The sequence below is a fragment of the Nyctereutes procyonoides genome, unplaced genomic scaffold (assembly GCF_905146905.1).
Source record: "Nyctereutes procyonoides isolate TBG_1078 unplaced genomic scaffold, NYPRO_anot_genome, whole genome shotgun sequence".
Classification (NCBI taxonomy): domain Eukaryota; kingdom Metazoa; phylum Chordata; class Mammalia; order Carnivora; family Canidae; genus Nyctereutes; species Nyctereutes procyonoides.
In genome coordinates, this window is record NW_026575037.1 from 26,650,400 (window position 1) to 26,674,793 (window position 24,394).

General features: G+C 50.7%; 2 protein-coding genes across 2 annotated transcripts; both read right to left on the reverse strand.

The window, feature by feature from the left end:
- Positions 1–1,886: 1,886 nt before the first annotated feature.
- ADIPOR1 (adiponectin receptor 1) lies at positions 1,887–16,369 on the reverse strand. Its single transcript, XM_055319358.1, has 8 exons — positions 16,190–16,369; positions 9,731–9,965; positions 8,136–8,252; positions 6,467–6,638; positions 5,649–5,835; positions 4,454–4,641; positions 3,088–3,281; positions 1,887–2,765 (listed from the first exon to the last, which is right to left on the reverse strand). The coding sequence occupies exons 2-8, from the start codon at positions 9,869–9,871 to the stop codon at positions 2,637–2,639; spliced, it is 1,128 nt and encodes a 375-aa protein (XP_055175333.1). The 5' UTR covers positions 9,872–9,965; positions 16,190–16,369; the 3' UTR covers positions 1,887–2,636.
- Positions 16,370–19,418: 3,049 nt separating this feature from the next.
- On the reverse strand, positions 19,419–24,394 carry LOC129506081 (NADH-cytochrome b5 reductase 1). Its single transcript, XM_055319551.1, has 9 exons — positions 24,326–24,394; positions 23,915–24,064; positions 23,737–23,809; positions 23,238–23,344; positions 22,875–23,004; positions 22,093–22,176; positions 21,127–21,212; positions 20,571–20,670; positions 19,419–20,226 (listed from the first exon to the last, which is right to left on the reverse strand). Exons 1-9 carry the CDS (start codon positions 24,338–24,340, stop codon positions 20,054–20,056), a joined length of 918 nt encoding a protein of 305 aa, XP_055175526.1. The 5' UTR covers positions 24,341–24,394; the 3' UTR covers positions 19,419–20,053.

Below are 24,394 nucleotides of genomic sequence, written 5' to 3' on the forward strand. Positions count from 1 at the left end.
AGGGGGGATACGTGCTAAGGCCCCCAGGGGATGCCTGAAACCATGCAGAACACTGAATACTATTTATGCTGTTTTTTCTTATACCTACAAATGAAGTTTAATCGAAAAGCTAGGCACAGTACGAAATTAACATTAGCTAATTACAAAACAGACTGTGGCAATACACTACAAGTTGCATGAAAGTGGTTTCCAAAGATGTTGTATCATGCCCAGTCTTCTCATGGTGTGAGATGATCAAATGCCTACGAGAGATGAACGGAGGGGTATGATGTAGACACCGTGACAGAGGTCAGGATACCCACTGACCCGGCAACATGACCGCAGATCATCTGCTTCCAGACGGCAGTGGCTACTGGTAACTGACGTGGAGAAGGGAGAACCACGGTACTGTTTTCCTTTGCAGAGCCTTTGACTTACGGATAATAAAATGATAGCCAAGTGGGTAGCAATCTAATTTTACATAGTGTTTCCATGTTTCATATCATACCTGATCTTACAGCATCCCTGATTGGGGCACCTGGGTGGCTCAGTTGGTTGAGACACGGACTCTTGGTTTCCGCTCAGGTAGCGATCTCACGGTCGTGAGACTGAACTCCACCTTGGGCTCCCGGCTCAGTAAGGAGTCTGCTCCTGTCCCCCCTTCACTCCTGTTGTGCGCAGGTACTCTCTCGAAAATAAATCTTTCTTAAAAAAGATCTTGACAGGGATGCCTGGGTGGCTCAGTGGTTGAGCGTCTGCCTCTGGCCCAGGGCGTGACCCCGGAGTCCCGGGATCGAGTCTCACATTGGGCTCCCTGTGAGGAGCCTGCCTCTCCCTCTGTGTGTCATGAATAAATAAATAAAAGCTTTAAAAAAAGAAAGATCTTGACAGAGCATAAGCAGGGGGGAGCAGCAGGCAGAGGGAGAAAGAGAAGCAGGATCCCCACTGAGCAAGGAGCCAGACAGGGGGCTAGATCATGACCTGGGATCACGACAAGTGTCTGAGCCCAAGTCAGACACTTAACCAACTCAACCACCCAGGTGCCCCAGAAAGAGCATTTTGAAAAATGAAGTGATCTAGGAGAGACATCATATGCATTTTATATTGTAGAGTGCTGTTTCACAAAATGTTTGAATATTGTAATGTGTATATGCTCTATGCGTGTCCACACACAGTCATCCTACCAATGTGCAGTTCCACCAGCAGCATCTGGTCTGCTCCACATCTACACCAACACTCAATATGATCTTTAATTTGTGCCAACCTGATGGGACTGAGATGGTTTATCACTTTGATTTTAATTTACATTTCCTTGATTACTACTTGAGGTTAAGAAACTTTTCCTTTGTGTTGGCCTAATTGGATTATTTTTTAAAAGAACCATTTGTTCTCCCAGTTGTACAAACTTGACCTTTGAAGTGAACCCAACTTTGTAACTCAAGAACTGCCTACAGTTAGGGATTACTGCAGACCATATGCCGTCTTATGAATACAACACATGTCATGCTGAGTGCAATTCGAAGAGAGACCGAAAAGCATAGAATAACTTCTTGATGAGACAACCTTAAGCAAGGCACTTTTAAAAGAACTAAACTCTAAAGTAATATGTAGTAGAGCTGTGAACACAGGGATATATTCCCAGCACCTTCAAGAATCTTCTAATTATTTAACTCTACTGTGGCAAACCAAACTCTCTAGTACAATGTCGGTGTGATGAGTAGAGAAAAATAAAGCTGTATTGAGGAGCAGATGCTGGAAATTCAGTTAGGCTCATTCATTGGCCTGCACATGCTAGCCTGTCAATCAATGCCTCTGATTTTAACCTGTATCTCAGCAGAATCTGAAACTATTTTACTGGTTTTAATCCTTTGGAGTTGTGTACATACAAATAGCTGAGACCACACATGTCAAATCTTTGAATGCCAAGTGTTTTCTGTACTTTCTTTTATTATCATCATAGTCTTTGCATCAAGATACATAGCAATGATAGCAGGTTTCTTTTTAAAGCTTAGTATTAAATATTAAATATCTTTCCCCATTTTAATTTTACATTACTCTGCCAAGAAAAAAAAAATTAAAAGTCAAGTTACTTGAAGCCTGGACACACTTCCATGATTAGCCGGGCTATGTAAAAGTTGGTGGCTTTGTTCTTCCTGCTGTAAAAGCAGATCCGGGCCCGAGAAAGATGGGACCAGGTTCTAATTGTTTTTGAAAAGTGTGCTACAAAAATGGATGGCCTGTTATAAGCCAGGTTACAAAGTAAGGATGGGGGTAAGGGAGGGATATTTTTCTCCAGAAACAGAATTTCTGAAGAGTCCCAGTCCATCATTTTTTCCCAAAATGGTTGGAGGAGGGGTAAAATCTCAACATGAGCTTTGACGTACTGTCTCTGTGAGGGGACGGTAGTTGCCTTGCCAACGAGGGAGGGGTGCTGAGGAGGAGCAGGGCTAAGCTGGACCATCCCCACCCTCCTCAGCTAGGGAAATGGAAAGTTTATTGCCCAGTGGGTGTGAAAGTGGGCTGAAGCTCGGTTGGTACTGAATTCTCTAAGAGGTTTCTTCTAGAAACAGACAACTCAGACTTCCTCTCACGTCAACAAAGAAGTTATTTTTAAAAGCACTTGGGAAGTTCCTCCTCCACCCCTCAGGTGGGGAGGCTCAGAGAAGGGAGTCGTCAGTACAGCCACCCTCGAGGCCGTAACGGAATTCTTGAAGGTTGGAGACCCCGTAGAAGTGGACAAAGGCTGCGGCCACCACCAGGACATGGAAAATCTGATGAGACTGGAACTGGAGGAATAACAAGAGAAGGGCCTTTAGGACAGGGGCCAGGAGAGATCAGAAGTAAGCATCAAGCATTTGCCTCTTCTAGGTTCTCCTTAAAAAAATTTTTTTACATCATAAAAGCAATATACTTGTTGTAGAAATTTTTTTTTAATCTTGTCAAGGATACACCAAAATGCTAATATTGGCTATCCCCCTGCCATTTCTCCTTTTGCATATATAGGTACCCGGGAACACTATGTGATCCCCACGTCTCTTACCACCTTGTACTCAGACCTTTAACTTTGGCTGGTCTCTCACCATCACAGGCCCTGCATTCATTTCTTACCCATATGTCAAATTTTCCAGGAAAGAAGCGCTCAGGAATTCGAGCAGCATAAAGGCCAGCTCCGGTGATGTACATCACAGCCATGAGGAAGAACCAGCCCATCTGGCCCACTGTGGTGGCCTTGACAAAGCCCTCAGCGATAGTAAAGTGCATGGTGGGCACAACACCGCTCAAGCCAAGTCCCAGGAACACTCCTGAACAAAGCAGACATAAGATGGTCAAGGAAGGAAACAGCCACCACGTGGAAGGCACTGTTGTCTCCCTCCAGAATTCAGATGTTTATTATGACAATTAGCTATTTTCCGGTGAACAGGACATATTTAGGAAATTGAACCACAAGATGGATAACAGTCAGCAGACGTTTCTGCAACATCCAGAATGGGAAGGCCGTGTCAGTGCTAATACAGCTATTACCTTTTAAGGAGGACAAGAACCAACATCCGACATTCTTTATTTTTGTTAAGAAATGTGCAGCCTTGGCCAAAAGCCTATGTCAAAACCTCCCCAGGCTGATTTGGATACCGATCCTAAATGGCAGGGCTGCAGGCAGTTGGCTTCCAAGTCCGAGAGGAGCTAGGCAGGTTTTCCAATAAGATCATAAAAGACTTAAGGAACAGGACTCTGACCTCCTGAGTAGACAGGTATACCCAGAACAGAAGTTGTCAAGGTGACAGAGACACACAAGAAAGGTTAAGAGGAAGGGAAGAATGGGTATTTGTCTCAACATCACTCCACTACACATAACTGGAGGGCAGGGATGACCTTCCGCATTTTTGTAGATGCCCTTGTTAGAGCACAATAGTTGGTGCTTGATGAATATTTAATTCTTTTAACTGAAAGCTTAAAACACAGCACATATTAAGAAGTCCCAAGGGCCTGAAAATGAGTGGCAACTAGTGTGCTGCTGCAAAAATAAAGCATAAAAGGAGAGTCTAGACGAGACAACACAAAGATGTTTATGCTTGTTGCTATTACAATAGTTGTGACCAGTGTTTATGCTCAAGGAAAGAGAACTCCAGGTGTTCCAATTTTAACCTCTTGGTTTGAATGCCTAGAACGTAGGTCACTAAACTGACAGTGCTCTGTACATTTTTTAACTTTCTCAAACCAAATTTAAGAACAGTTGTTTTGATACTTGCAGCGAACTGACCAGCTTGGTAGTAACCTGTCCTGCTAGCACTCCACTGAGATACTATGAAACATGGGGGAGAACTGAACTTTGAAAATTCATGGTGTTTTCTAAACTCTCAACACAAATCAGGATTTGGATGGGGTCCCCAAACTACAAACCTTAGGGCCCAGGGTTCAATCTATTAGGCTCAAGGCCCAAACATGAATAAAGTTTATACTGTGTCTTCCTACCCACCTGCTCTTGTCTGCCGGTGCTTAGGAGTGGCAAACCGGTCCCACTGTGCCACAATGATGGCAGAAATGCCCAGGACACAGACGATGGAGAGGTAGATGAGCCGTGGCTGTGGGGAGCAGTAGAAGGAGTAATAGAGCCAGGGGACAAAGCTCCCCATAATCAGTAGAGCAATCCCTGAATAATCCAGTCTAAAAAAGAGCCACAAAAATGAAATGAATCAGTGGGAGAAATGAAGAACTCCTACGGCTTGGCTTGCTGAACTTGTTCCTTCTGTTCACCTGCTCCCAGACTTGATCATCTCCACCCAGTCTCCCTTCGTTTCCCATTCAATCTATCCTACGTCCTGGACCAAAAACCAACCAGATCAAGCACATCTATTTTGCAGTGGCAAAGTTTCTAAGAATCCCTCCTCACAGGACTTCATCCCTTCCCTGAGCTGTGGGCAGCCATGTCTCCCCCTAGCGGAGTCTGTGACCCCGGAGTTCTGTCAAGTCCGGCTGATTCCCAGCTTTCCATGCAGGAAGGGCTCTGAATGTTCTTCAGTTCTGATAACTTGAGTTCCCAAAACAAAACCCTTGAGTTGGGAGTATTCTTTAGAAGTACTGTTCTGATTTAGCTGCCTTTTTAAATGATAAATACATATTCCTGTTATTGGTGTTATGGGAAAAACAAAATAACCTGCCGCCGCCACCACCAAAACCAACAACAACAAGAAGCAAATAGACAGAACTCTGCACACAGTCGGGGAATCTGAAAAGCATTAGATTATGGACATCTGGGGCTTCCAGCAGTTCATGGGCAGCAAAGATAAGCTTAACTGCATGGGTGGATAGAATGAAGTTAGCAGAACGAAGCAGGGAGTACTCTACCATGCCCTGCTGTGGCTCGAGCCAACGGGAAAGTCAGACGGTACTGGGTCCTAGGGCTCAAACAGCAGCCCACTAGCACCCCAGGTCTCACAACAGATAGTACCATTCAGGTAAAATCCATTCTGTTGAGGAGGCTGCAGTGCATTTTTCATGAAGGATTTAAGATAAAAGCTTCACCGCCCTATTAAACCCACAAAATAGAAAGCCCTTCCTCTGGGACATCAGGGAACCTTTTAGGAGTTACAGGAGTTTCCAGTATCCAGTCAGCCCTCAATCACAAGATATGAGAGTCATGTGTGGTCCTTCCTGATGTTCTTTCAACTCACTTGGAAAAAGTCCGGGAGACTTTCTCTGAATGACAATAGACGGTGTGAAAGAGCCAGGAGAAGCTGAGGCAGAGCACTGCACCCAAAAAGAACATTCCAAAAACCACCTTCTCCTGTAAAGGGGCCATGAAGTACATATTTGGTCTGAGCATGGTCAAGATTCCCAAAAAGAGAAACAGCACAAAACCTATAGGAGGGAAAAGAAAAGAAAAAAAGTCTAAGGAAAAAGAATACATGCACTTTCACAGTTGATGGTGTTAAATCAGCACTAAAACAATAGGGTTCAGCTGTGGGAACTGTAGTCTAAAATTTTAGGAGAAAGGGGCGCCTGGGTGGCTCAGTAGTTGAGCATCTGCCCCTGGCTCAGGGCGTGGCCTTGGGGTCCCGGGATCGAGTCCCGCATCGGGCTCCCTGCAGGGAGCCTGCTTCTCCCTCTGCCTGTGTCTCTGCCTCTCTCTGTGTTTCATGAATAGATAGATAAAATCTTAAAAGAAAAGAAAATGGCATCAGTCATAAAAACCCAGACAAGAAGAGCACTTTTTGAAGTGTTCACATTTTGTTTGGACAGTGGGAATTCATAGAAAGAATAGAAGAAATTGCCTCCATTGAGGACAGTTCTGCCAAGGATCGTAAGAGAACATCTAGTTGCAATTTCTTCTCCTGGTTCTAGGTCTTCCTCCTCTAGCCTCAAAGATCAATGATCAAGGATTAGTCAATCAGTCAGAATAACTTTGCTCTTTTCCTTCCCATGGACAAAGGGCATAATCCCTTGGCATTTAAGGAGACAGAAAAATTTGGATTCTTCCCAAATCACTCACCAAGCAGATGGGTCCAGATGTTGCCAGTTTCTGTATGGATGCGGAAAATGCTCTTGAAGCAAGCCCGGAAGGAGGGCATAGGTGGTCTATGGCCATGTAGCAAGTAGTCATTGTCCTTCAGCCAGTCAGGGAGTACGTCATATGGGATGACCCTCCAACGTCCCTCCCAGACCTGGAATATTAAATACACTCTAAGAAGGGCCCTAAAGAATGCCAGTTTCCCCAAGGGCAAGGAGTGAAGGAGAGCCAGTCTAGGAAAATGTCAACCAGGCTTTGGATGACAGGTAATAGGGACTCAACCTGGACCTACAGATATCTGAGACACAGCATGAGCAAGGCCATTGCTACTATGTATCTTGACCAATTTTTGCTAAGGCCTTTGTTCTTGCATCATGTTAGTTTATCTAGATATGCTTTACATAAGTGCACCTCAATCTTGGAAAAAAATATGGCAGGACTGTCTTTAAGCTACTTGAAATTTCACAATTATGTATATAGAGTGAATGAAAACAAAGACATAGAAATTATATTTTATGGTTTTGAAAACATACATCTTATCCCTCCTTTGCCCCTCAAATCCAGGAGACTCCAGTGGATCCCTGCTCAATCCTTTCCCCTAGTAGATTCTAAGGCCTTCCTTGGCTGAGGCTATGTCTTTTTAGAGCAGGGGTTCTTAACCCAGGACACACAGACAGTGAATGGATAGAATCCAGAGAGGGATGAAAATGTGAATGGGAAAAAAATGATCTTTTATTTTCACTCACCTCTACCTGACATCTAACACTCTCCTCAATGATAAATGTGAGCAACAAGGCACACTAGTGCTAGAACCTGTGACGGTCATGAATAGAAATCAGAGATGTTTTCATACATTAGTTTTGCAGATATCAAAATATTGTTACTCTTCACTGCTTAGAAATAATAAATTTCAATAAAATACATTATCATTCTGGGCAGCCCAGGTGGCTCAGTGGGTTAGCACCTGCCTTCAGCCCAGAGTGTGATCCTGGAGACCCAGGATCGAGTCCCACGTTGGGCTCCATGCATGGAGCCTGCTTCTCCCTCTGCCTGTGTCTCTGCCTCTCTCTCTCTCTCTCTCTCTCTCTCTGTGTGTGTGTCTCATGAAGAATAAATAAAATCTTAAAAAAAATACATTATCATTTGTCATTAGTGCATATTTAATGTGTTAATAAAGGAGCCCACATTAAAATTTTCGAAATTTTTTTTTATAATTTTTTAATTTTTTTATTTATTTATGATAGGCACACAGTGAGAGAGAGAGAGAGGCAGAGACACAGGCAGAGGGAGAAGCAGGCTCCATGCACCGGGAGCCCGACGTGGGACTCGATCCCGGGTCTCCAGGATCGCGCCCTGGGCCAAAGGCAGGCGCTAAATCGCTGTGCCACCCAGAGATCCCAAAATTTTCGAAATTTTAAAAATTAAAAAATTCTGATGACTGCCAAAGGGATCCATAGTAAAGAAAAGCTAAAAACTTATGTTTTAGAAAATATTTTGAACAATGCACAACACGGTAGGTAGTAAAAATGTAGGTAGTCTTCTCCCTAATTTACTGCATCTTAAGCAAAAACAAACCCACGCATCGGAGTAAAAGTTCTTCAATGAGTGTTTGCTAGCGGGAGCACCCAGGACAGAAGCTACTGGGCTGTACCTTATAAACAAACTCCTCCATCTTCTCCATGGCATGGTGGGCTTGCAGGGGAAGCGTCAGTACCCGCACCTCCTCCTCCTCTTCCTGGGGCACTGGGCATGTTTGCTCTTCTTCAGCCTACAGGCATAAAAAATACACAGAAACTAATCCTAAGAGCCATCTCACACACTGCGCTAGTCCAGGTCAGACAGATCCAGAGAAACCCAAACTCAACACTTTCTGCCTGGCCTCTCTCCTACATGTAAGACTTGTGGCCTTTTCTCTAAAAGCATGACGGTGAGTTTCTAACACTGTAGTTCAAGCTTTATTAGTACTTTGCAAATGCTGGAGTGAAAGAAAGCTCAATTCAGCACACAGGAGGTAGTGGATGGGGGCTGACGTGAAAGGAACACGGGACTGCCTGGCAGTCCTAAATATCTTAAGTTTGGATAGCCCCTCCTTACCTCTCAGACAGTGGTTCTCAACTGTCCCCAATTTCCCAAATATCTCTCTATTCTAGACCACTAAATTCTCGAAACGGTGGAAAAGGCAGAGTCTCAGAGATTCCCATAACAATTTCAATCTGTTCATGGTTCTCTGTTCGACTCTGGGGATTATATCATGACTGAAACTTTGTATTCCTAGCAGCTCCCAAGAGTATCAGGGATGCCACACTGGTTCTGTAGAAAGCAGCAGCTCTGAGTCCTGGACCCCAGGAGGCTGGACACAAAGTGTGCACATGGGAGCACACTTCCCCATCAAGGAGAGAGACTTTTTTCTCAGTCCCAAGGCTCCTAACCATGGAGATGGAGAGCCAGGCAGTTCAAGTTCTTCTCTTTCTCTCTCCTGTTGATGGTCCCTGGGAAACAAATGGTCCCTCTTAAATTCTGTGGTAGAGATCCCTGCTTGCCTACCCAATGTCCATTCTCTCTTCCTCAGTAACAAAGTCCTTGGTTTTATTCAGGGGTGGCAATGTTACTGTAGTGTTACTCAGGCCCAATGAAGAGGCTGCATTGACTAAACTCCACTGCAGCTGAACATAACTATGTTACTAAGTTCTGGCCCAGGGGATGAAGTTCTGACCTTGTGAGGGACTTCCAAAAAGGGTGGGCTCTTCCCCTCTTTCTCCTTCCTCTTTTGTGGGGGCTGCTATGGGGGTGTGTGATGGGTAACATTCAGAATGGAGGAGGAGCAAGACACGGGGCTGACAGTGGTGGAGCCTCTGCATCAGCCTGCGATTGGTTACTTCTAGAATTCTTCTACATAAGACACAGTCTTATTAAGACTGTAGGGATTTGTGTTATATGAAGCCAAACCTAATCCTAACGGATGCTCCCTTCATTCCTTCACAAGTATTTACTACTTACTTACTGAACTTCAGGCCTTGTGTTAAGTCCTGGGGTTATAAAGACAAGTGAACTTGCAAAAGCTTACAGTGGGAAAAGGATACAAATAAATAAGATACATATAATCCAGTATGATAAGGACTGGGATAGAGATATTCCCAGGGTGCGATGGTGGTTCCTCCTTTGGGGAGAGAGGTGAGATTAAAAAATGGACACTGACAGAGGCCTAATGAGAGGTTCAACGCAATGACTCCAGGGAAGACAACTTACTTTGGTTGGGTTGGCAATTATCCGTTTCCCCTTCTCTTCCAGCAGGGGTCCGAGTTCAGCCAGCTCCACCGTGTCTGTTTCCCTGTTACTGGCAGGAGCCCCATTGCCCTGTGCCACCACAGATCCTTTGTGAGAAGACATCTGGCTGGTACCTCAATACCCTGCAGCTTCAGCTTGGGGAAAGGTTGGGGTCTCTCAGCCCCAGGGGGCAGAGAGCTCCCTGTGATGGTAAACACTAAAAGCAAACAGAAACATGGAGGGTATTGACAACTGACTCCTCTTACAGTTTCATTTTCATGAGTCAACACTGAATAAGACACAGATAGTCAACTCACACCCTGTCTCCAATCCCAAAGGCCAGGTAATTGCTAAATTAAGGTACTTAATGTTATTGGTAAGACTTCTGGTCAACAGTAGGCTAATCGTTAGCCTCTGGGAAGTCCAAAGTTCTATGTGGATGTTCAACTGTGCCCCTGCCAGTGCCCCTAATATCTGTGTTGTTCAAGGGCCAACTGTACTTCAAGACCACCCAAGCTTGAAATAAATTAAACGCCAACTGAACTCAGTCGGGCTTTTTCTACAAATGCTCCGACATGTGTGCCTCGCATGCAGGAGGAACTTGGTTGTGAGCTAGATGCACAGTGGTTAATTCCTCTGCAATGTCTACTAATTCTATTGTGGGATTATAGCCTGGGTTCCACTTGGATAACAAGCTTTCATCATAATCCCTCCGGAAAGTAAGCAATAACTTACCTCAGAGCAGGAAGTTGAAGACAAGGCCCCAGCCTTGCCTGTTGCCACACACATACCAAACAACCAGCTCAGCAAGAGCTTGTCCCAACCACCATAACTCATAACCTAAGTCCCACTCAAATTAGTTTTTCAGAAACTAGAGACAGGTATACAAATCCTTTAGGAAAATCAGAGAAACCTAGAACTCAGTCAGTTTTCAAGGAAAAACTTCAAATGCTTGAGGTTTTCCTGAGTTGGAGTACAGGCAGTGGTCTTCCAATCAAGAAAAATGATATTGAAAAGAGGAAAGGAAAGGTGCCCAAAGATGTTCACCATCTTGGACACTACTACTACCCCTCCACCAACAACAAAGGAGTTTATTAGTCATAACAACAGTAATGACCAGAATATTAGCATTTTTATCCACTGGTTATCTGAACCCAGTGACCATTAGGCAATGCAGAGAGGGTCAAGCAACGCCTGCCCAGGGAGTGGGCTGCATTACCAAAGAGGAAATTTAAGCTTAGGGAACCCAAACCTCTTATAATAGGCAGTAATCAGGACTGCTCATGAGAGACACTGTCTACCTCCCACCGCTGCTCCCTACACACACACCTTTGATATCTTACACCAGTTCTCTTTTTATGTAAGACTAGTTATGATTCCTTCCTGGGGATTATAATTGGATGTATGCAGTCAGATGAGCGCAGTCCTTAAGTTTCAAAAGTCATGCTATGCTACACTCACAAGCACGGCTGAAAGCAAGAGGCAAATCTAGTTCAAGAAAGCAAACGGTGACTCACTGCACAGCAGACCTTTATACGGTGTCAACAGATCGACAGTTCTTCTTCCTTCAAATGTGCAAGATTCTGGCAAGACAGATGCCAGCCCGCAGCCATAGCCAACAACTGAGCCTAAGGAGAACAGGAAACGGGGGCCCCTGAAACCCTCAGGAAATAGGCAATCCACATAAGAAACACTGGGAAATCTTTTTCAATGCGTTGACCGCAAAACGTATTTCCTTAGAGTGAGGTGCTACTGAATAAACAGCTTTACTAAGAAATAACTATATTAGAGCAAAGAAAAAGAAAAGGCTTTGGGCACTTTGGACAATTCTGAAGAGGGACATACACGTAGCTTAGAACACCGCTGCCGGGGCAAAACAAAAAACAAAAGAAAAGCCCAAACTCAGGTTCTGCCATATGGACGCTTGATTTTGGTCAGAACCCATATTTCAAAATGAATGAATGAAGAGGGCAGCATTCTAGTCAGCAAGCTTCTTGTCACTAGCTAAGGGTTTATGCACTTTTTCTTGTGTTTGTGTGGCTTTCTCCTTTTCCCCAGAGTAAGCCAATAAAGTCACTGAATATTTCACAAATATATTTAGCACTAGCACCCTAAGGCATCCTAAGGTACTGTGCAAAATACACAGGTGAACAAGTGTCTTCAAAGAAGCCTACGATCAGATGGCGTGAGGCCATTTGTGACACGTACAGTTAGTGATGCCATTTCACTGTTCCAGGAGGACAGTGGAGGGAGAGAATACATACCCCAGAGTGGCCACGTACTAAATTCAGATATTTTGAATGCTGTGTAACTATTTCACTAGAGGCAACGAGAATAACATAGACAAACTTTCAGTTGGGGTCAGAGATCAAATGCAGAATCCAGCTCAGTATTCTAATTTCCTCATTTGATCTGCAAAGTTTTTATGCCTTCAAGCCTACTGTTCTCCTAGATGATCTTTGTCTCTTCGCCATCATGTCTTTTCCCTTTCAGTCCAAATCCCTCTTAATTCTTCTGATTCCCTGTAGCTCCCGTACCAGCAGCTCCTACTCCTCCTCAGCGTCGTCTTCTAGGCCCAGAGTCACTGAACCTAACAGATATCCCAGTTAACTCACAAGCCAGCCATCAGCTACAACTCATCATGCATCATGTAAAGTACATACAACAGAGGTCAATGGAGATCATGTCATCATATGAGCAAAGTCCATTGTCCAGTTTGGTCTTCTAAACTGTAGCAACACAGAGACAGGAAAGGGAGAGATAGGGATCGGCGGTCTGGCAAGACAGAAGAGCAAATAATACTAGGACCTGGAAAGGTAACTGCGGGCAGGGCGGCCACTCACCAACAACTGGGAGTTATTATAAGCAAGTGTTTTTGTCTCTATTAAATAAAAGCAGCATAAATGCCTATGGTGTTAAGACTGATTCTGGGAGCACTCAGAAGAGCCAAATTACTTCAACTTTCTGCCAGCTTTCTATATCCTTAGTATTTTAGAGGAAACACATTTCCCCTCAAACTCACCACACCCAAATTATAACTGGGCCAAACTCCACTGAGTGCATTTTTGATGGGATTTCTTCAATTCAAGCTAATAAAATCTTTACCACTAAGCTTTCCAACTGGATAAACCTATGATATTAGAGAATAAAGCTGTGGAGGCAAGGAGGTGTTTGTGCTCCTATAAATAAGATAATCCTGTGCCACACTTAGGAAAGAACTGATTCTTAATCACCAGTCAGTTGGCCCAAGAGTTTATTTCCCTCGCAGTTTCTGGAGACATCTATTCTGAGAACCAGTTCCCAAGTTTTCCAAGCACACTCCTTCCTTGGAGTCGAAGTCACAAAGCTGCTTCTGGGAATTTTTAATCTAGAGTCCCTGGACCCTTAGAGACTCTGTGGATAGGCATGGGCAGGCTCGAACTATTACCGCCTGACTCTATCGCTCTAAAGAAAAATTAGTTTAGCAGTAAACTAATATATTAGTTCTCTTCTATATGTGCTCTGTTAGGGGACGTGGTTCCATAGCACTGCTGGGGAAAAAAAACGAGTCAAGGCAAAGACCTACGTTTGAAGATTACCAAATTGCAGCAATGGGGCGTTAGCTTTCTCACTTGATGCTAGGTGTCACCGGCTTAGCGTCTGAAGTGGAAAATCACAATCTAACTTCCCTTGTAGCTCTTCTCCAGCCATCCCAACAGAAGACTTTTTGATTCCAAACAGAGATAGATAAGCGTTTCAAGTGCCAGAACAAAACAAAACAAAACAAAACTACACAGGCTGATGACGGAGTTTCACACCAGTCCCTGTTTTAATATTTGGCTTTCAACTAGATGGCAGCCCAGTTATGCGTTATAGCACTTTACACTGCATGCCTCGGAAGCCCCAACCTAGGTACATGCCTGAAAGCCAATCAATTGGAATTGGTTTGCCTACAGGGCACTTAAGGATCTTTTCAATCCAAGATACAAACTTTATAAACATTAATCACACCCCCAACATTTCTGAGCAGGAAAAGGAAATTAACTGGTGGGTGGTATCAGAGATAAATGGACAATTAAGAACAAAATGTAGGGGACACCTGGATGGCTTGGTGATTGAGCATCTGCCTTCGGCCCAGGGCATGACCCCGGGGTCCCGGGATGGAGTCTTGCCCAGGGCTCCCCACAGGGAGCCTGCTTTTCCCTCTGCCTGTGTCTCTGCCTCTCTCTGGGTCTCTCATGAATAAATAAATAAATCTTAAAAAAAAAAAAAAAAGACAAAATGTAATGACTTTGATGAGTATCAGTACCAGAAAAAAAACAACAGCAACACCATAATTAATAAAGCTTCTGGGTTAAAACATGACTTTCGTTCACCAGTGTGATCACAAGTAGATGAGACAGGATAATACAGCAAGAGTGTTAAAGAGTTCAGTGTGGCTTGATATTATAGGAGCCAAAGGAAATTTCCTAGGGAATTAGAAGACAAACTTAACTGGCCTAGAAAGAAGCACAAATTCTGCTCTTTAACCATCTGACAATACCTACTGATTATTTACAGTGTACATGACATTGTAGCTAAAGAGATAAGGCAAAGGAGAATCAGAGGCACGACATGGTTGCTGGCCTCTATTTTATTGTATTGTTTTTTAAAGATTTTATTCATTTATTCATGAGAGACACAGAGAGAGGGAGAGGCAGAGACACAGGCAGAGGGAGAAGCAGGCTCCATGCAGGAAGCCCCACGTGGGACTCGATCCAAGGTCTCCAGGATCACGCTCTGGGCTGAAGGCAGGCGCTAAACCACTGAGCCACCCCGGCTGCCCGCTGGCCTCTATTTTAAGAGGGAGCGATGACTTTTGTTTTTACTAACATCATTACAAGACTAGATGCCACGAAGTGCTGGAGGAATTCAGAAGAAAAGCTCAGTTTTAGTTGAAATGACTAAGAAGGGTTCTGTGGAAGACTTCGGGGGCATCTTGATAGGGAAACTGGGAGCGGTGGCCATTCCAGAAGCCAATCCAGTGTGCAAGGCAGGCTCCAAAGAACAGTCCCCAGGACAGTCAATAATCCACTTTTCCATAAGGGAATCTTTCACAGATAAAAGGAGGCCAGACTTTAAGAAACTGAAGGTAGCCTAAAAGCCTACTTAGGGTGGTATCCTTTGTGCATCAGCAACGGTGAGCCTAGTGATTCTTTCCTACTTGCAGAGTGGCCATTTATTTCTAAGTCCCTTGGGAATCTTGTAATTCCTTGGCCACTGAGAACGGAAGGGCTTCAAATTCTCGTCTCCGAGTAGGTGTAGGGTTTTCTGGAGGCCTTTGGGGTAACACACCCGCGTTTTGTTTTGTTTTTTAAGATTTATTTATTTTATCTATTTATGATAGACATAGAGAGAGAGAGAGAGAGAGGTGCAGAGACACAGGCAGAGGGAGAAGCAGGCTCCATGCACCGGGAGCCCGACGTGGGATTCGATCCCGGGTCTCCAGGATCGCGCCCTGGGCCAAAGGCAGGCGCCAAACCGCTGCGCCACCCAGGGATCCCCCACACCCGCGGTCTTAACACCGACCCCCAAGTGCCAAGCACTACGTGGGGGCGTAGATGTCACCCTGGTGATCGATTTGGGGGCTGCGAGGCTACAGAGGCGGCCGCCCCGCAGGTGAGCCCTTGCACGACCTGGCCTGACCTGGCCCAGCAGCCCCTGCCCCCCCCCGCCCCGTGTTCTCAACCCACCCGCGGAGCACCCGGGGGACCGGGAGGCGAGGGCAGCAGGCGGCACGCAGGCCTCCCTCCCGTCGCGGCGGCGCCCGGACGCGCGTGGGCCCGTGGGCTCGCGACCGCCTCGCCGCCCCCCGGAGCCCGACGGCAGGCTGGGGGGGGGGCGCCCCTGTTTCATCTTCTTGGAGACCAAAGCCCCGGAGACCACGAGTCTCCCAACGGGACGGGGACGCCGGGCGTGCGGCTGCCGACGGGAGGCAATCCCGCCCTCCCCGCCCTCCCCGCCCTCCCCGCCCCAGTTCCGATTTTGCTCACATTCCGGCTTCGGGATTAGCTTCCGAACGCGGCCGGTGGCCCACTAATCCCCGCGCCTCCGACGGCGGGAGGCGGCCGCGGCCGGATCCGCCGGAGCCTCGGGGTCGGGAGCCTCGGCGCGGCCCTGGGACCGGCTGTGCCCCGGCTCCGGGCTCCGGGCTCCACCCCCGCGGCGGGGACGGGCGGGCGGCGGGGACGGGCGGGCGGCGACGCCAGGACCCGCAGCCCCGGAGCCGCGCCGAGGCCGCCCGGAGGCGGCGGGAGGGGCCGGAAGTGCTACCGCCCGGTCCCCGAGCAGCCCCGGGGCGCGGCCGGCTCCCAGGGCCCCGCGGGGGCTCGAGACCCTCGGGGCGTCGGGGTGTCCGGGCCCCCCCACCCCCGCGGCTCCCGGGTCCCCGCCCCCCCACCCCGCGGCCGCCCGGGAACTTACGGCCGGCGGGCGGGCTCTGTGGGGCCGCGGTCCCCGGCGCTACATCCCGCGGCGCTGGAGGCGGCCTGCGGCCGAGCGGCCCCGGATCTTCAGCGCCCTCCCCGCGCCGGAAGGGCCGCGCGACCGCACGGCGTCACCTCCGCGGCCGCGTCACCGCCTCTCGGGCGCTCCCCCGCCGCCCCGCGTCGCTCCCGCAGCCCCAATCCCAGGCCGCCGCAGGCCCCGCCCCCAAGACCCCGCCCCCGCGTCGCGTCGCGTCGCGTCGCGTCGCGTCACGGCAGGCCCCGCCCCGCGTCGCGGCAGGCCCCGCCCCCGCCCCGTCCCTTCCCAGGCCTCGTCCCACGCCACAGGCCCCGTCCCACCCTGCCGCAGGCCCCCCCCCCGCCCTAGCCCCGTCCCTTTCCAGGCCTCGTACCATGCCGCAGGCCCCGTCCCACCCCGCCGCAGGCCCCGCCCCCACGACAAGCCCCGCCCTCACGAAGGCCCGGCCCCCGCGTCGCGTCGCGGCAGGCCCCGCCCTCGCGTCGTATCACGGCAGGCTCCGCCCCAGGCCCCGCCCCGCGTCGCGGCAGGCCCCGCCCCCTGCCCCGTCCCAGGCCTCGTCCCACGCCGCAGGCCCCGCCCCCGCCCGGTCCCTTTCCAGGCCTCGTCCCAAGCCGCACGCCCCGTCCCACCCCGCCGCAGGCCCCGCCCCGCGAGTGGCCCCGCCCCCACGACAGGCCCCGCCCCCGCACCGCCCCAATTCAGGCCCCGCCCCGCCGCAGGCCCCGCCCCCAATTCAGGCCCCGCCCCTCAGGCCGGGCCTCGGCCACATCCCAAGCCCCCGAGGGAGCGCGTGGCCGGGAAGGAATTCGGGGACCGAGGCGGAGCCCAGCGAAGGCCCGCCGAGCCCCGGCCAGGCCTGTGCCCCCCGAACCGGGAGGCCGCCTGCGCTTCGCCTGTGACCCACGCCGGTGGCGCGGGGGCTGCGACGCGTGATGCCGCCTGCGGGGCCGCCCGTCCGCCGACGCGCCGCGCCCAGGCCCAGGCCGCCTCCCGCTGCCCGCCCCCGCCCGGGCGCCACCTCGCAGCCCGGAGACCTGAAGGAAGCGAGTGTCCCGGGGCCGCGGGCAGGAGCCGGTGAGCTGCTGGGAGCCCACCTGGAGGCCTCGGGGCAGGGGCCGGGCCGGGCCGTGGCCTCGGGCTCGTGACGCATCGAATCGAGGCCGTGATCTCCTCCGACAGACGGGAAGAAACCGGGGGCACCTCAGGGCGCCAGGCCGCGCAGTCCCGAGCGCCCGCTTAGAAGACATTACTTAAAAAAAAAAACTTGTATTTCACTGGATCTTGGCCGGGATTAAATGAGATAATTTCTGCAGGCTCCTGGTGTGAAGCCGTCAGGTTGGCCATTGCCAGCTGGCCACTGCGTCAAGCCCTCGGAAACGGCCTCCGTCCCCAGGATTTTTAAGTCACTTTAACACGACACCCCGAAGGCCCTTATCAGCTGGCTCTTACCCACTCTCAGGACTCCGCGCGCTTTACGTTCCTTCTGGCATTTGGACCCCAACGACCTTCCCCTAGTTCCCCCGAATATGAACTTCTCCTTCATTCCCTCCAGGCTTTGGCGAACGCTGATCCTTCTGCTGCGTTGTCCTTCCTGCCATCCTCTGCTTAAAAGAGCCGAGGAATCGCAATGCCCAGTTCTGGGTTTGGCTGTGGCCCGAGCCAATCCCCGGCTCCCATTCTGCTCCGCCAGCCACCGTCCAGCTGTAGACCTGCAAATCCTTGATCTTTGACTCGTGCGATCATCATCAGGATCAAATTATACAGAAGAGTACCTAGCACAGCACCTGTTACCCGGCTAACTCAAAAACGTTCTTTTTCTTCTCTTCCTCCTGCTCTGAATCTTTTCCAAACCCGTCCCGTTTGTGCCTCGTGTGTCTACTATACTATTCTATCACACCGCATGCTGTGTTATAATTGTTTACCGCTTGTCCATCTTTGCTGTAGATTGAGTTCTTTGTGGCGGGGGGAGGGCTAAGACCTACCTTGGTCAGAACTGTATCCTCAGGGGATCCCTGGGTGGCGCAGCGGTTTGGCGCCTGCCTTTGGCCCAGGGCGTGATCCTGGAGACCCGGGATCGAATCCCACATCGGGCTCCCGGTGCATGGAGCCTGCTTCTCCCTCTGCCTGTGTCTCTGCCTCTCTCTCTCTCTCTGTGACTATCATAAATAAATAAAAATTAAAAAAAATCCAAAAAAAAAAAAAAAGAACTGTATCCTCAGGAACTAGCACAGTGCTTGGCAGGTGGCAGGTCCTCTTGAATGTTTGTTGAGTGAATGAGTGAAACCCATGTAAGACAAGGAATGCTTTTGGGTGGGAAATTGTGCGTCAGGTTGCTTCACCATTTGAGCCTAACGATCCTATGCAAGATCTTTCTTTTTGGAGGCGAGGTGGCCACGTGTGCCTCACAGAGCACGGCGGCACACACACACACACTGGCTGATCAAGAAATGTTTGATGGAATACGAGTGACAGAATTTACTGAGGACTCTGCTATGCGGAGGGGTGAATTCTGTGGGTCCCACAAGCCTTTCTTTTGGGGCCCAGGGAAAGCAAGACATAGTTGCATACAGAGAAGAATGTCAACCTTCCTCCTGAGACTGATTTCCTGTTCTGTCCCAATTGGACTAACAAAGACCTGAGGAAGCTGCCCTAGTCCAACCCTGGGAGAAGGGGCGGATTATCACAGCAGAGGCCAAGGGCAGTCAGGACGGATGGGCCTGGGGGAGGCCAACTCTCTCTGGGCACCAAGTCTGGCTGGGGCTGGTGAGATCAGGTTACTAGTTAAAGGAGAAAGCTTCCCTCCCAAACAGCAAGACAAGACTTTAGTTTGCCAGGTGCCCTGAAGTCCAAGTACGGCGAAGGAAGGACCAGGAGGAAGAAGGGAAAGGGTGGCCAAACCAAGCGACCACTGTGATCGTACCTGGGTTTCAAAAGCATCTGCTCTAGCTTGTGTTCTCCTCCCCCATCCTTAAAAGCCTCCAGGGAGAAGCTGAGCTTGTGGCTCTGCAGAGGCAGCTGTTAGGTGATCCCTGAGTTGGGTGGCAGGTCATATTTCAGCACATGGCACTACTGCTCAAAGGTTCTCCGGAAGGCCTGGGAGAAATTCTGTGCTGGAAAATGCTTCCTCCCAAAATCCCCAGGCATGAAACGCCTCAGAAATAAGGACCCCAAACACAGCAACCCCTTAGGTACAACACAGGGGCCTGAGCCCCATTTATTTGCATAGCCAGAGGTTTCTGCCGCAGGCACGTTCTTAGACTGTGGGTAGTCGTCTCCTTCCAGCCTGGGCAGGGGCAGGGAGAGACACACACACAAATACATATTTCAGATTCCCTTCTCTGGGGTCTAAAGAAATCATTTTCTCCCTTCCTCAATCTCTATGAGACCGTGTCTGTAAGGCTGCTCCATGTACACTCGCACGTGCAGAATCTGCTTGGGTTAAGCACCAAATATTAAGGAAAACCCATTACGCAGATTGTTCCTTTCGTCACACACACACACACACACACACTGTGATGCTACCATGGAACGAATGTACGTGCTTCCGTCTTTCTGATCCGTGGAAGAAACTGCTCCATGGGCCTGAGCTGGACCTTCAATCACAGGGAGATTAGGGCTGTGGGGGTGGGGCTTCCAGAGAGCAATTCAGCCTCCGCCCTCTTCCATGGCTACATGGGTTTTGTTCCTGCGGGTGTCATCCACATTTGGGCTCCAGAGTTAAGACAAAAAGGCTGATACTGTCAGGAAAGGAATCTAGGGCTTATAGCATGAGTCCTGTCTGAGGATAACTGCAGGGAAACAGGACCTCAAGCAGGATGCTCAGTAGGTGAATCGCATCTTTTGTGAGTAGCCCAGTTTGTCCAAGTTGGGATGGCAGGCCAGCTGCACCATTGGGGGTGGCCCACAGAGCAGCAGCAGCACGTCATCCCCTGGGGCGGGCAGGTGCTCCCGGATCATGTCAGCAGTCACGAAGCCCTTACTGTAGGCCCAGTCTGAAGTAGAGAAGAGAGGAGAGGGCAGATACTCCAGACTCTCGCTGGCAAGGGGGCAGGATACGAGAAGGTGGGGAGGGGTGAATCCTGGGTAAAGCCCCCTGAGAAGGCATCGAGTGGTAGCAGCAGCTAGGTGGGAATCCCCAGTCAGCTCCAGCTGCACAGCCGTCCCCACCCCCCCACCCCCCGGAAAACAGGGACCAGAAGGAAGGGGCCCAGGAGAGCACTAGGTCTGTGCACTCACACTTGAGAGTTTGGCAGTGGCACGGGTGATCGGTTTCACTTAAGTCAGAACCCCCGGGGGGAGGCCCTGATTTGGGGACATCCCGAAATGGGGAGGGTACCTTCTGGGGGGTGATCCAGAGTGAACCAGAGCTTGAAGCGATTGGGATATCGGGCCTGCAGCTCCTCCAGGTCCTCCCGCAAGATTAAGTCCTTTTCGGTCTGAAAGGGGGAAGCAAAGTCTTAGGAACCTCTTCAGGCCCACGGAAGAAAAGGTTCTCTGCTGTAATGAGCTTCCAACTCGGAGAGAAATAGAAAGTTCTAGGAATAAGCAAGACTTTTAGAGAGGCAGCATGAGGGGAAGGGCAGGGGAAGAGGCTTTATCTACATACTCTGAAGGAAGAAAGATGGACTATTTAACAGGGGAAATCCAAGGAGCAACCTTCGACAGCTACAACTAGGTTCCTTAACTGTTCTCTTTTCATTTTCCCTTAGGAGCCAGGGAAGGATTTTGCTCAATGCTGTCTTCCTTGTGGCAGAAGCGGGTCCTGTGCCATGCAGAGGAACCTCGGGCAGAAACCGCTACAGGCACTGGAGCAGCTCTGCCTGCAGGGCCACATTGCTCAGCCTGCCTCCGCCACCACTCTGAAGACTGAGGCCTGACATAAGTAAACCAACCTGGTTGGCAAAAAGCAGAGAGCACTGGGTTGGATCTCCAGGGTCTTTCAGGATGGCCCGGATCAGCTGTAGCATCGGGGTGATTCCTGCAAAAAGCCCACAGTGAGCTAGGATGGCCCCAGCCCCTGCCCCGCCCCTGCTCCTTAGCTGACCAACCTCTCATCTTCATTCTGCTCCGTCTTCCCTTAGCACCCTAATCCTGTCCTCCTGTGCGTCCTGCAGCACTGACATTGCTTGACCCCACACTCACCTTCATAGGCGAACTGTGGTCATGCTCACTATTCACCTAAGATCATGCCATTGAGATCCTTCTAAGGAACCAATCTCAGACTCTTCCTCTGAACGTCTATTGGAGGCTAGGACTCACATGACTACTTACTGATTCAACAATGAAGGTTCTGGAACACCGGGCTTATGGGTTCAGTGCATGGGCTTTGGAACTGGACAGAGCTAGATAGTAATCCTGCCTCTGGCCATTATTATTTAACCCTGTGGAAACCATTCCGCCTCTCTGAACCTCCACTGTTTTCATCTGTAAAAGGGAAAAACTAACATCTGCTTCATAGGTACGGATATAAAGTGAGTGGAATAGCGTCTGATCTTTAGAAACATCCAGTGTTTGTTCATTTTCTTCCTTTTCGACTCCTCTACTTCTAGCTGCTTCTCTATTCTCGCCTAAAGATTATTAGAGTCATTCAATTGACTCAATTGGAGGTCTTGGGAGTGCCCACCTGGTTTATTTCTCTCCTTCTATTAGTTAAAAAAAATTTTTTAAAAAAAGAAAAAATTTTTTGTTTCTACCTGATTATGATTTTGTTTTTCAGATACTGGGAGGTCTAGGCATTGCCAGGAATCCCCTGATTAATAGCTTGGCTGTGATTACCGAACCTTCTGAGGGTCACTTGGGTGTTTTCATGGCAACAATCAACAATGGTGGGAGAGAACGGCCCCTCAAGGGACATACACCTGTTCCGCCGGCAATCATTCCCAGTTTCTTCGCCACTTGGGGTTCTGGCGGAGATTTTTTGTTGGGCTGAATGTTGAAATTCCCTGAAAAGTCCAGAGAAGAGAGGGGTGGAAGAAAAAAGTCAATATAGGGAAATAAGAAAACAAATACAAAACTGAAAATATGTCCCAGGCTGCTCTGAAATTTCAGCTGCTCTGAAATCAGATCCTGGAGCTTCCTGGAGGCTTGAGTTGAGCAGCCCTGACAACAATACACTTGAGGGACAATGGGGCCAGGACTATCTGTCCCATGTGGCTAAGTACCCGTCAGCTTGGGGCCGCCGCCCGGTGAGTCATCAGCTGCCTCTGGCAGGGGGTCACTTCCTGGCGAGGGCGCCAGGCAAGGGGCCAGATGTGGCTGTGTTCCCGAGTGGCCCAGAGCAGCTCCAGGGGCTTGCTAATGCCCGCAGCGGTTCCCAGGGGCAGGGGCGAGAGGAGCGGTCTCTGGCCACCTGACACTCTCTGTCTGAGAAGCGAATCCCTGAGGGACGAGTTTGCCGCAGGAGGCACCGGTTTGCCGCAGGCACCTCCACAGCCCTCACGGCTGGGACTTCTGGTGGATAGAGAACCGATCCCTGGGGCTAGCGGAGCTGAGAAATATGCGTCACACCGGTGCTAGTCTGAGGGAGGCGCAGCTCTGGTCCTTGCCCGTGAGCACACGCACGCACACGCACAGCTGCCCTGTGCCAGGACTGGGGCGCTGGGGAAGTGCGAGTCCGGCTCAGGGAGGGGAGAGGCGTTACCTCTCCCCGTGTAAGTGAGCAGCCCGCTGGGCCCTCGGAACTCCACCACGTCCCCAATCTTCAGGCTGTTCAGGTACTGAGACATCTTCCCTCCGTCAGGAAATTTGGGGTGTACGCCCTTCATGTAGACCTGGTGACACAGAGCGGAAAGCGCTTTACGTGGAACGTCGCTGCCTTCTGAGCTCCAGCCGGGCGATCCTCCCTGAAGCTGGGGCAGGAACGGCGCCCGCACTGGCCTCCCCAGTCCACGAACCGTCTTCATGTGCCCCAAGCGCACGTGCCTCCCGTATCAGCAAATCTCGGAGGTTTACCAAAGCAGGAGAAGGACAGGGAGCTCCCGAGGGCTCCTTTGTGCTCCCTTACCTTGATGACAAGGTCCACGTAGCCTAGGTCCTCGTCACTCGTGACAGGCGTGTACGGCCTGATGACCAGGCTGCCGTCGATCCGGGCAGACAGGTAGACGTGTTTGCCTGGGGGCATGTGGAGAGCTACACGAGCCGCTGGCTTCCCGTCAGCTTTCAAAACACTCAAGGGGGTTTGGGAGGACAGGGATGTCTTGCTTCCTGGCATGGTTCCAGTGAGCTACTCGGCAGCGAGGACCCTTTGGGCCCCCAGTTGATCCCTCACAAGCCCCCGTCACTGGAGACACTCCTCAGTTACTGCCAGGGCCTTAGCAGCAGCGGGGGAGCGAGGTCTGGGCAGCGAGAGAAAGCGTTTGCTCCAGGGGAGGTGGAAACAAGCCCTGCAGGGAGGAGGAAGAATGGGGAGGGCGAGGGATGTCCGGGGCACCCTACGCTCACGGGTCCAGAGCTGGGGAGGGAGGGGGAATCGCCAGGGACAGGGGCCGCCCGCGCGTCCTTACCCACGGGCAGCCCCAGGACGTGGTGGGCGCTGGGCAGGGCGAAGCGGAACCTCTTGGTGTTGTGGCTCACGGTCTGGGGGAGGCACGACGCGGTTCACCGGCAGGTCCTGCGGCCAAGCCCCGGAGGGCGCCCGACCCCAGGGACGGCCCGATCCCGCCGCCCTCCCCGACGACTCACCGTCCTGTCCAGCAGTCGCAGCAGGTACTTCTCATCGGGGTCCAGCAGAGTGACCTTCGGCCGGCGGGACCTCCGGGCCAGGTAGGAGCCCAGGGCCAGGCCGAGCACAGTCAGCAGCCCCACGCCCAGGGAGGCCAGCAGCGCGGGGCCCTGCGGGTAGAGAGGCCGCGTGGCCGTCACGCTGGCGGGGGCTGGCCGGGGTCTGGCTGTCCCGCTCCCGACGACCAGCCCCCCCGCGGGCGCCCGCCAGCTGCAGCGCCGGAGCCTCCCAGGGCCGGGGGTCACCGACTGGGCGTCCAGGGCGGGTGCACAGCCCCCCGGGGCGGGCCGGGGCCGGAACCCCCGCTCGGAGCTGAGCGCCCAGCACAGCTGGGCCGGGGCATCCGACGCGGGGCAGGGCGAGGGTCTTACCGGCTGGAAGCCCATGACCGAGCACCTCGCCGTCCGCCGCGGGGCTCGCGGCCAGATCCCACCGCCAGA

Coding starts and splice junctions, on each gene's coding strand:
- ADIPOR1 (XM_055319358.1), bottom strand. CDS start 9,871: ATGTCTTCTCACAAAGGATCTGTGGTGGCACAGGGCAATGGGGCTCCT. Junction 4,642..5,648: donor GTCTCCCGGACTTTTTCCAA/GTGAGTTGAAAG, acceptor GCTCTTTTTTAG/ACTGGATTATTCAGGGATTG. Junction 2,766..3,087: donor CTGGAAAATTTGACATATGG/GTAAGAAATGAA, acceptor TTATTCCTCCAG/TTCCAGTCTCATCAGATTTT.
- LOC129506081 (XM_055319551.1), bottom strand. Junction 23,005..23,237: donor ACGTGGACCTTGTCATCAAG/GTAAGGGAGCAC, acceptor CTGTGTCACCAG/GTCTACATGAAGGGCGTACA. Junction 21,213..22,092: donor AATGATTGCCGGCGGAACAG/GTGTATGTCCCT, acceptor GGCTTTTTGCAG/GAATCACCCCGATGCTACAG.